Here is a 12,501-nt window from a genome sequence, read left to right on the forward strand (position 1 = left end):
TTGGACTTTTCAGATAGCAATTTTTACTGCACCCTGTAAATAGGGATAGTAAGGCTTAATACTGCAGAAGACCTTAGTGGAACAACTATCAGTCACTGTATTTTGAGTTATCCATTCGAGATATATTTCAAGTTACCAAAGGTGCCTCTGTATGACAGCTGTGCCCATTGTTTGCAAGGGGAGCTGAAGAAATGTCTGTCTGACAGGACTGCTCTGAATCCTTCCCTGACTTCTGTTTATACCTCTTTTTTTCAGGTAAGGCAGGAAATGTAATCAGTGTACAATGACAGCTACAACAGTCCCAGAAACATGAGATTTATTCCCATGATGGCTGAAAACCCCCCTATGCTGTGTGTATAAACAGGCCCAGTTTTCAAGTTCTAATTAACTTTATTAATGTTTAGTGCACGAGGTACAAAGGCAACTTAAACAAGGATATAAAAAGCACTGGAGCATTGAAACACTGGTTTCATGTAACTGACTCTTATTGAAAGACATATTTCTCAGCATTTTGTAAAGAAAAATAAAGTAATTTAGAAGAAAGATATTAGATTCTTAATGCACTCTCATAATAAGGAAGCTTTAAATAATGGAGCAAAGATACTAACAGTAGCTTCCTACTTGGTAACATTGGTAGCAACTCTTTCTGATGTGCAATTAATAAATAAGATCGCGAGCACGCAACGCTGTACAGTGACAGGGGATAAAAGAGATGCAATCACATGCAAGACTCCTGTTGTGCCAGCAAGTAAGACTTTATGGGCTACTGGAAAATGAGTTTGTGAAAAACCAATTGAAAAACTCTTTCTCCATTACATGTTCCTTTTATAGAAACATATTAATTCACACGTGAAAAGATCAAAAATTTCACTGGTAAATAACTGTGAAGACATTTTCTCCCACTAAAGACACAGTTGCAAAACCTTGCAATCAAAGCAATTGTATATATTATTTTGATATAATAATCATAATAACATTAAAAGCAGTGATATATTAATTACACATAAAGTATATTATTTGCATAGATTTTTTGTTTACTGTTCATGGATTATCATTTGGTAAATACATCTATAATTCAGCAAGCTTTGGTGCTCTTTGATGAGCTCAAACTGGAATATGGCTGATACTGTATATTACTGTAATTGTAAAAGACACTATAATGATACCTTTTTGTTGCTTTAATCTCCTAAATATAGAAATTACAGTAGCAAATATAAGAATACCTTTTCTGTTATTTACTGACCCTATTCCCAGGCATGATGATTTAACAATATTCAAAAGATATTCCTATTTTCAGAAGCACTCAAAACAGGTGGTCAGCAGCCTGTCCACTAAAAGGATTGTGCTTTGGAATAATTTAGTGTTTGTTTTCTTCTGATACTTTTCATATGCTTATTAAGTAAAAACATATAATAAAAAATCATCTTGCAGTTATGCAAAACTATAGTATTGTTTTGTATAGTCTTGCAAACAAAGTTTAGAAGTAGATCATTCATCCACAGAGAAGTTAGGAACTCAGAACTATGTAATATCAATAATACAAATTTACTGTTTCTTTAAAGATGTAGTGTAGGCTATTGTTTTTAACTATTATTTAATCTTTTATATGATTATTCTATAGTGCTCGCAGTCTTGCCAAGAGAGCTTCTACTTCTGGAATGGCTTCTCCCTTAGAAGGGGACCCGATACGATCTATTTTCTTCTCTTTGCTGCCTTCTCCATGACAGGCTTCCTTTCTCCCAAGAGCCTTGCTCAACACCTTAGAACTTGTTTCCACATCATATGTAACTTCTTTGGTGACTGGGCTTCTTGTCGAGTTTAAACTGATACTGTGGTGCGAACACGGCTTCTCTGGCTGTCCTTTCTGGTTCTCTGCAGAAGACAAATCAAACAAACTTCGTTTCACTATTAAAATACTCAGTTTCAATATTCTGTAACATAAAAAGACCTCTTGATCAGACAAATTTTACATGCAGATGATGTATGTACTCCTTCTACATACTAGAAGGAGTAATGATTGCCAAGGAGGCAAGACAAAATATATTATCACTTCAAAAGTAGTGGACTCGGTCTTTTGGAAGTGAAACAGAGTTTACATGTCTTCATTAGATTAACATCCATATTTCTTACAAAATCATGGATATAGCCTGACAGGATCCTCCTTTCTTAGTGTAGTCAAAGAGAAAACAGAGTACCTAGCACCTCTCAGTATCTTCCAAGGTTTGACCTGGTTAATTACATTTCCTACGTATTTTTTAATTGTTCAAATTTTAAAATGTACTTAAAAATCTATTTTAATTTAATTATCCACTGTAATACCTTTTCTTTCCTTTGTGAACTTTTAGGCAGCTAAGTAATTTCAAGAAATTGTGTCATTCACTATTTTTTGCTAAACATCACTGGCATTGCCTGTCACACAAAGTTGCACTCAGTTAATATCCAGGCAGGAGTTTTGCAGGTTTGGCATGTATTAAGACAGATTTCTTTTTCTGTTGTTCCCCACCCCCCTTCCAGCTCAAGTGACTGCTCTCCAAACCAGCATATGAGTGGCTCCTCTCATAGATCTCAAACTTTTTAAAAACAGGCCTACTCAATATTCATGTAACCTTGAGCAAGGCTTGAAAATGCCTTCAACACACTTGACATGACATTTAAAGTTTTTTGGTTATTCGCTGAAAGATGTTCCATCATCCCAATAGTAATGACTTTGGAGCACAGGCAGTCACTCATGACAGTGTGTTTTATGTGAGTGCTGAAAATTCCTACCGAAAACAGCTTGTACATTAAAAGGCAGCTGCTGAAGATATTTACTGCACTGTCATTCCCTGACCAGGGGCTCTCGGTGATGGATGAGGATTTTACACACTTCCTTGGACAATCTCAGCAAATTTTGTAAGTACGATCACCTTTTGGGAAGTGGAGTAAAATAAATACCTCCTTTCCATCATCTTCTGAATCAGATAAACAATTCTTAATTAAAATTTCTTAAGACAAATTTGACACTTAGCTGAAAAATGTAATTTTTGTTTTACGCTATGGAAAATTATTTGACCTTGAATATGCAGCAGCACAGTGTTCCTGAATCACAGGAGGCCAAAGACTGGTTATGAATACATCTTTATAATTACATGTAATAAACCCGTCATATATAATTAAAATATCCCCGGTATGTGCACTCTTAAATACCCCATTCTGCTTAAATGTTTATGCTTATTGATTCTGAACACATATTTGCAAGCTGATAAAAGCATTCTACCTGTGTCAATATACAAACTACCAGCTGTACCACAGACCTTTCTGTTTACATTCAATCTAGGGGCAGCAAGAAAAATACTTGGTGTTTTAAACATCAACACTTTTAAGTAAAAGAAAACGTATTGTCATATAATCAGAGATGAAGCATAGCTACTGGATTTTTAAAAAGTCAAAAAGAAATTAGGAACTGAAAGTAAGCTTCTCAAATGTACCAACAACCAAATTTTAACTACTTTGCAGTTCACCCCAAAATGTGAGGATGAATTAGGTGTGGTGAACTAGACTGTATAACAGACTTGGGGAACAGTTTTGAACTGAGGCATCAAAGTAAAATCCAGCAGTAAAATCCCCAGCTTCTCATAGTGTATACAGGACAGAGTAGAGGTGCCTTAGAGTGAGACTCACAGCTGCAGTCAAAGCAAGGAACTGCTGCAAGCTAGCTATTAGTAAGTAGCAGCTCTTGGGATCTATCCCAGCTCTTTTACCACTTTGAAACTCAGTAACTAACTGAGGCTTGCACTTTAGCATATCCCATAAATTGCTGCCTACAATCTGGAATTGTTGCATAGTGATAGGACAGAGTAAAGCTGAAGACAGCTGTGCCTTTTTTTTCCCCTCTTAACGGCAATTGTGAACTTCTAGGCATAGACTAGTGAGTGGAATATTCAACTTGAATGACCAGCCTTTCTCTTTGGTCTGAAGGGTTCTGCAACAACGAAAAATGGCATTAGGAAAGTTTTTAGTTTACATGAGTAGTTCTTGCTTCATCTCCTTAGCAATGATGACATCAAGATTCACTAGAAAAATCACAAAGTCTCATGCTAGTGATTAGTAGCATTTCCTTAATAATGAGAACACTTTGGTCTCAGCCATGCTACAAATAATACTGAGCAGCTAGAGTCAACTAAAAAAAATACTACTTGGACACATATATTTTATCTAAATCCAGTATTACCATCTCAAAGTTGTTAGCTGCTTTTTAAATCAGGTGGCATCTTTACCATTTATGTACTTCAATCAAGGAGGAACTTCACATAGCATTGCTATGCCTAAGTGCAAGTCCAGTATTAGCAGATGCTAAGGTAGGCAGTTCCCTGCTTAGCAAATTGGCTGTTGTGAATTTCATTCAGAAACCCTGAACTTTGCTAGACCTGGCTCAGAAAGCATACAAATTTACTTACAGCCCTAGATTTCACTTCAGTAAATGTGCACCTAAATAATTAACTGCCGTGATACTTGAGGTACATGTGCTGCTTGTGGCATTCTTATCAAAGACCACTTCTCTTTAAATCAAAGTGTAAAATTAGTTAGCCACTATAAAGGTAAAAAGTCTCACTAATTCCTCAATTTTTTATTTTAAGCCAGCATAAAATTATTTGTGTTAAAAACAAACTCTTATACACTCTATACTGCTTCACACACTGATTCAAAACTTGCATGCATTGGTGATTTGGTACCAGATCCATTCCACTGCCCTGACGTGGGATTGTAACCTCACCTCCCTCAAATTCTGTGCTATAGTGGTAAAACCAAAGAAGTTAATTTTTAACCTGTCACTGTTGAAGTGAGTGGTTTAAAAAAGCCAGTGCATCTTGCCTGTGAATTCAGAACTACGTGCCTGCAAACTGCTGCAGGTTAGCATGCAACTTGGACCACAACTGTGGAAAACCTGTACTTCCTTAGTTCAGTACGAAAAAGTATAAAGTATATAGTTATTTACTTGCAAGAAAAGCTGGAAGTCATGATTAACTAACAAAGTAAGTACAAGGATAAACAGCCATTAGTTTACTGCTATTAGACATTAAAACCTTGAACCAGCAGAATAATGAAGTTTTGGAATTCACATATATACATGTGAGAGCAAGAAACCATAACCAGTCATAAGCAGGAATTTGACCTGTTTCTGAAGACAGTATTTGATATGGCTGCCCAAACAGCCAGGAGATGGTTTAGTGACAATGGCCACTTACGTTTCTAGAACAAGGGAGCACACAGAAAATCCACAAACCATATAGGTATTAACAGACTTTCCCCAAAATGCTTTGAACCATTACATCACAGACATACATAAATTTGTTTTGTGCTTTTTGACAACTATTTGAAACAAAATGTATTTACACACATGTATTGGTTCAAATACACTTCTAAAGAATTGAATATAATTAAACACACAGAAGGTGAAACGAAAACTACTCATGGAAAGACACTATGCATGAATTCTTGTGAAGAAGAAAGCTTACATTTTCGGAGATGCACTATTTGTCCACCTACTGTAGCAAGGCGCATCTTCCAGCAGTAGCAAGACAAAAATAAATCAGACATTAAAAATCACTGGATAAAGACAGAACTTACTAATTTCCTCTATATACTGAAAGTAGCTGAGACAAGATTCTACTATTTGGTCACTTTCAACAATCGAAATCTGTCATTCACCTGTATCATAACAACCACTATGCAGGTGAAAAAAAAAAAAAAAAAGCAGTAACTTTGAATTCATGATTAAGTTTTCTAAATGCTCAGTGATAACCCATAGTGGTTTTGACTTTACTGCTAGTGGATGCTTCAAGGCACGGGTTAGGCAGAGATCACATTGTACACTACAAAAGTCTCAGTGTCCAGATTCCATGACATTTTCTTTCCCTTGTTCAATATTGAACTTTTGTGGGTCCTCCGCACCTATTCAAATTCAGTTTTTGCAGATATTAATTGCTTTAACATTGCTGTTAGTCAAAAGCATTCCAAAACCGTATTCACAAAACCTAAAGCCAAATAGTTACTATCATCTAGATACAAAACTTTTAACAGCAATGCTCAGGAAATTCAGTTGACAGAAAATTGTGCTTGACATAGCTTTCCACAGTTTAAATGGTGTCCTAACATAGAACAACTTATAATGGTATGCTTATAATCTGTTAAAGGCTACATACTTCATATTCAGAAAAAGGAAATTGTGCACTAGCATCTGAACAAAAAAAAATCTGTAGTATGAGACCTGCCTGCTGTGAACTTGGGGAAGAAAAACATGATCAGTTGGAGATTTTAAAATCCTGCATAATAGTGTTATATATTACCTTTAATAGAGAACAAAAATGATTGCAAGAGACTCACTAAAGTCAACATAGATTTTTTTAAAACAACTAATAAATATTTAAAATTAAAAAGGATGTTGAAAAGCTTTATTTCATCACGTAGTTTCTCAGTAAAAGTCTTCATACTAAAGGACATATTTCGGTTTTATGTAAATACTTGTAGACTGATTGAAAAATGAAGTTGCAAATACAGTAAGGAGAACTGCATTGCATGGCATTATATGCTCATATTACAGTCATACATCTCAAAGTAGGGCATGACAAAATTGTAACACAAAAAGAACAATTGCAGTTACAACCTCATTACATCTCTTACCAAGTTAACAGGGAAAAATGCTCAAAACCCCAGTGGAATATTTCTGATCTTGCTGACTTGTGTTCCACATGCTACATCATATTCCTGAAGCTATGTCCATGCCAACATTTTCTAAAGCCCACCTGTACTGACATTACTGGCAATGCAAATTATTTTTACATAATGACTTGCCTGTCCTAGACAATACTCTGAAGGAATGTTCCCGTGCCAAATGGCTTTGGCTTGGAGAAAGTAACAGCCCTAGCCATAACTCTTACCACTGGCTCCCCAGTGTGGTGCCATAGCTTGTCTCTGGTTCTCCATCCCTGATGCATGGAACTCAAACTCACGGAAAAGCTACACCATGCTCATGCTGTGCTCGTGTATCTTCCCAGCAAAACATCAGGGGAAAAAAAATGTATTTTTGACAGTAGTGCCATGTGCTAATTCTGGATGCAGCTGTATAGCATTCCCACAAGCTGAAATGCTTGTCGCAACTCAGTCTCTGTGTGGAAGTCCTGTCCATTTCCCACAAATTACACTGACCACACCATCATGCATGTCCCAGTGCAACCTTAACAAGTGACATTGTACTTAGACAATGGTCACACACCATGGATATCATAAGGATACTGGGGTATATCCTCATATGTTCCATCTAAATAAACAGATTCCAAACTCTTGGCTTCTTACTAGCAGAAATGTCAAGAAGAAAATCATCAATTCATGTTTTCCTCTCAATTTTGAAACCACAGTCTTGTTTCCTGCACTAACCCCTATTAGAGCCCCAGACACCAGAGAGTTGTGAGCCCCATGATTTTTCAGGCACCCAATTTTCCCTTAATGACATTTTTACAGCCCAAGGTTGGCCTTCTGAAATCCATTCCCAGACCTTAGCCCTGGTGTGAGAACATAACAAGACTTCTTGATTCTTCTCAAAGTCTGCCTTATCCCTCAGAATCAGAATTTAGACATAATATGAAAGACTACTATAGCTATAAGGTCCATCTGTACTATGTAAGATCACTCATAAAAAAATGGGATAGCTCCTTTCTGGATAGTTTAATGGAAAATATTTTAAATACTTTTTATTGATTTCATGTTTTTTCAACAATGTCTCTGACCGACAAGAGTAGGCTTGAACAATGTCCCTGGTTGAAGGAGCACTGTGTGTTGCATGACTTATTTCAGTTCGAATGGGCAGCTCCAGCCCTAACACCTAAAGGAGTGGGAGCTGTACTCAAAAGACCTTTGCTTGATAAGTAATTTCTTGCACCTTAGTATTTCATAGTAAATGCTCACAACTCTACTAATCTAAAGCAGACAATAATTCATGAGACATGAAAAAGTGTTACTGATATTTGGAACATTTCTTTTTTAAACTATGCATATTTCATTTAATAGTTGCTGCTGTTCTTGAGTGTTGCATTAAAAAGGTGTGAAACATAAGGAATAAACACTATCAGTAAGCTCAATTTAGATGAGACAGTTTTTTAAAATAGTGAATATGCACTATGTGCATTTCAAAGGCAAGAAGAGAGTATGTCAGCACACAGTGTGACTAATACAGAGAATTTATAGAAACTAAATTTCAAAGTAAGTCAATTACAAACTGTGAGCAAACTAATTTTTGACGAGAGGAACTATGCTGGACCAGCTCCCTTTTACTTGGCCCTAAAGTAAAGCCTTTAAAAATTCTTTTAATCCCTTTCCTACCTACGTCTTCTCAAAGACTACTTTCAGTTCATGCTGATCACTCCATTCAAACTTTTACCTATCTTTTCCAAAGATACCTTGCAATTGCAATGAGTTGGAACCAATTTCTCTGTTTAAACTAGTATGTTCTCACCTTTGATAAGACAATGACTTTTTTTTACAAGAAATACAACTTTAATTTACTGGGATTTTAATAAAAGTCTTGAGTGCCTGTCAAGATGATAAAAGAACAAGAGTGTGGATCAAGCTGCTGACAGAAATCGCCCAAGGTCAGTGAGAGAAGAAACCTCTGCAGGTGTCTTCAGAAGATGAGTATTTCAGACTTAGGAGTTTGGTATTCTTCCTATTTCACCCTGAATTACAGTTGGTTTCCTGTGTCTTTTCATGCATTTTTCCCCAAAAGAAGGCACATTTGGCAGTTTCTAGGAAACTGAAAAATGGAAATTTCCAAAACAGAAATCTGTTTTGTGGTCATTAATGATTTTTAGAGCACATGGTTTGAAACATCCTTGAAAAACTAAATTCTAAGTATCTTAATTTCAAAATGGATAAATCATATGGCATAACTTTAGTATTAATAACCAATAAATCAATCTTATTATTTATGTCAGGCAAAGGGGGTTAAACGATAAATATTGATCTACATGAATACCAGTAGCATGGGGTCTTCAGACCTCAGTGGGAAGAAACAATCCACAACCTAGGTGTTTACAGGATTTCTCTCAAGGTACAAATAGGACAAACATCAACTTTTTCTCTTCTTCAAGTCGAGAAATAACCAGGAAATTATAATAATAAAACTGGAAGTTAACATGTTTTAGAGTATTTTAAATTCCTGGAATGTGGTTTATTACTTGTTTTATTTTGTTCACAAGTATATTGCAGCTTGCATTCCAAATCGTCTTTAGAGTTAACAGTCAAAAATGATAAGTTAGTGATCTGTGACAAGATACACAGAGGTCCATAGTCTAGAGCTACCCTCTATTTGGCTGATGATAATTAATGTAGAACCCACAAACTAAACTGCCTTTGAGCAGTAGACACGTTTAGCCTCCAAACCTATCTGCAAACCACCTAGCTATAGATGAATACTGCTTTCAAGGTGCACTTTGATGGAAAACTTCAGGAATATGCATAAAGACTGCTGCCATCAAAGGAAAGCCACTAGCAGCTGCAATGGGGAATGATAAACAACATGCTGATGAAAATAACTGAAATGGAAAAGAAACACACAAGTTTGTCTTCTTTAACCAACCGTAGCGGAAAAAAAACACAGTAGGAAGCCTCCTACCTCTGGAAAATAAAACCCCCAACAAATCCAAACAACAAAGCAAATCTTAAAGACTGACCTTATATTTATGAGATTCTACTCACTGCAGTTCTAAATGTTGTTGTTGCTTCTGTTCAGTATTTACTATTCAGCATACACATTGAAAAAAAGCCTAAACAAGCAAAACCCATAAACCCCACAAAAACGATGCCCCGCCCCTGGAAATGTTCAAGGCCAGGCTGGATGGGGTCCTGAGCAACCTGATCTAGTGGGTGGTGTCCATGCCCATGGAGTGGGTGTTGGAACTAGATGATCTTTAAGGCCAATTCTGACTCAAACCATTCTATGATTCTATGTATCTATGTCTAGTAATTGCCTTAAAAGTTTAATACTATCATTATTTCTTATTCACTACTCTTGATATCAAATGTTTACAAGATATTCCCTAGCTATTCCACCTGCTGTTACAAACCCATACGATTTTTATTTCTTATTTTTATCCCAAACTTCCATTCCCAGGTTTATATCAGCAGTCAGAGTACTGGTAGGTCGCACTGCCTTAAGTTTGAATACAAATATTTTGTAATATCAGATCAAACCAACAAGAAAAACTATCTTTCTTTCATCATCTGTTGTTTTTCTCTCCTAAGGAATTAAACTATTTCTAAGCAAAAGGGAGATCGACAGAGTCCTGGAAATACTTTTGGGAATGGCATAAAGAGGAGAGGCTAGAGCTGAAAGTAAATTAGGTGGGTGTTAGTTTTAACTTGAATAGAAACACGATCTCCTCACATTGCTGTAAGAGGCACAGGACCAATGTCCTGGGGCAGTTCTTGCCCACACAGGACACGGTCACAGTGGGCTGTCATTCACTATCATTCAAAAGATTTCAAGAATAGCGTACGGCTCTCAGGCACCTCTCATTTTAAACGTTTTTAAAAGAGTCTCTGGAAGAAGAGCAACAGAGAGCACTGCATGCTGTTAATGCTATGACAGGGAAGAGTGTAGTGATTTACTAACCTGGACAAGTATTTATGAGACCTCCAAATTCTAATCTGTGCTTCTTTATAGCATGGGTGCTTTTTAAGAGGAAAGAAGCAGACCTGACTGTGAAGTTTAACTTGCGTAAACCAACATCCAAGATTGCCTTCATGAATACACTGGATGGAAACGGGATGAAGCTGAATCATCTTAGTTGATGTAACTTTCGTATAATTATTATTATGGTCCTTACTTTCCTCTGACAAAGCTCTGCAGAAAATAGTTGTAAGTGTTCTAACCATCAGACTGAAACTGTGGAGCAGGAAATAGTACATATTCAAGAAGATCCTCACATAAAAGTAAATATGGGGAAATAAAGGCAGAGGAAAAGTGATTCATCTCTCCCTCACTCTACAAGATTGCATAAATTTATTCCTTTGACAATTCTTCTCTCTCTATATGATGCTCTAATTAATGCTATGTGCTTTCACTTAATTATTCCCTCTCTTTGGGATGGACTGTAAGTTGGTCTTGTTCATGTGTGGAGAGAAAAATCAGGGAAGTAAAAGAATGTTTCTACTCTGCACGAGATCCAGTCATATGTGTATTTGACACCAACAACCGTACTCTGCAAGTTTCACAAACTGCTCTGAAAAGGGACACTGATTTCAACAGTCTCTAAAAGAGGAATTATTAATTAAAGATGGCTTTTAGTGATTCCTCCATATACCACAAGACAGATTCAAGCTACATTATCATGGGTAATTAATCCAGTCATTGTGAATTCAAAATGCTGTATTTACATCATTAATGGTATTCACTTTTCACATGATGAACATATTTACTGCCCTATATTCTACCACTCAGCAGCCACTTTGGTATGTTAAAAACAACAGAAGCTAACTGTAGCGCTTCCTCCTTCTTTTCCTAATCAATTGCACTCAAATACTATTTAGAAATAACTAGCTAACAAAAGTTAATCTTACCATGTAGGAGGGTTTTTTTTAAATTTCAAAAAATCTAAAATGCAGCACATCTTTGCACATACAGGAAAAAACCTCTTGCTCACAAAGAAACTTGAAATATTACATAGAACATGAAAAACTGAGACTGAAAACCTGAACCCTTTATACTCACTGAGACAACAAAGCAGAAGGCAGTAAGACCTCCCAAGCCATGGAAACAGAGGATTCTTAAACATAGACTTGTTTTTCCTTTGTCTGTTTTGACTTATGAAGCAGTCTTGCAAATGTGTTTAGCTCAAAAGGTTATATTAAAAACAAGTGGTTAGAGATCATCATGGTATATTAATTATGCAAAAGAACCCAAACCAAATTTAATCAGAAACAGGAGACTCCAAACAGGAAAAATTCTCTCTCTCTCTCTCTTTTTTTTTTTTTGACAGAGACGGTTAAGAAAACATTTATGGTAATGCCAGAGCATCTGCTGATTACAGTCAAAGCTGCAGGACGCCAACGTTAAATCACTGAACCATCTTGACAGCTTCTGGGTACTTGAATTTCATCCTAATAATAAATTGCTGTGAAATTTATACAAATCGGAAAATTAGCCAGAAAATGTTTACAAAGAATATAGGTAAGAACATATAAAGCAGATATTAAATTGATTTGCATCTGAAGAAAGAGCTAAAATAAATGTTCGGCACTCAGACATGTTAGAGCTGCATTTAATTGGTGAAGCTCTAAAAGACTAAGTGCTTTAAGAACAGAATATAATTTTATCATTCATTTCCTAATGATTTTGACCTACCACTTTCTATTGTTTAGAATTGTTAGCATGCTTGTTTGTTTAACATAAACACAGATGAGCCATTTGAATGCGGCCTGCAACATTTAAAATCAATTTTTAATTCCTGACACCTGAGGATTCCACAC

The 12,501-nt window shown here is 36.1% G+C and overlaps 1 protein-coding gene across 4 annotated transcripts in view; it reads right to left on the bottom strand.

Annotated features, from left to right (window-relative positions):
• Nucleotides 1-370: 370 nt before the first annotated feature.
• DIAPH3 (diaphanous related formin 3) overlaps nt 371-12,501 on the bottom strand; it is a 210,197-nt gene continuing 198,066 nt past the window's right edge. For 3 of the 4 annotated variants that reach the window (XM_039568562.1, XM_039568574.1, XM_039568565.1), the window contains one exon: nt 371-1,872. In XM_039568562.1, coding sequence (XP_039424496.1) covers nt 1,616-1,872 — 257 coding nt within the window. In that variant the 3' untranslated portion in view covers nt 371-1,615. Of the gene's footprint in view, nt 1,873-5,495; nt 5,542-12,501 lie in introns of all 4 variants that reach the window. The other variant, XM_039568581.1, reaches the window with a different exon arrangement.

This window comes from Corvus cornix, chromosome 1, assembly GCF_000738735.6.
Source record: "Corvus cornix cornix isolate S_Up_H32 chromosome 1, ASM73873v5, whole genome shotgun sequence".
NCBI classification, from domain to species: Eukaryota; Metazoa; Chordata; class Aves; order Passeriformes; family Corvidae; genus Corvus; species Corvus cornix.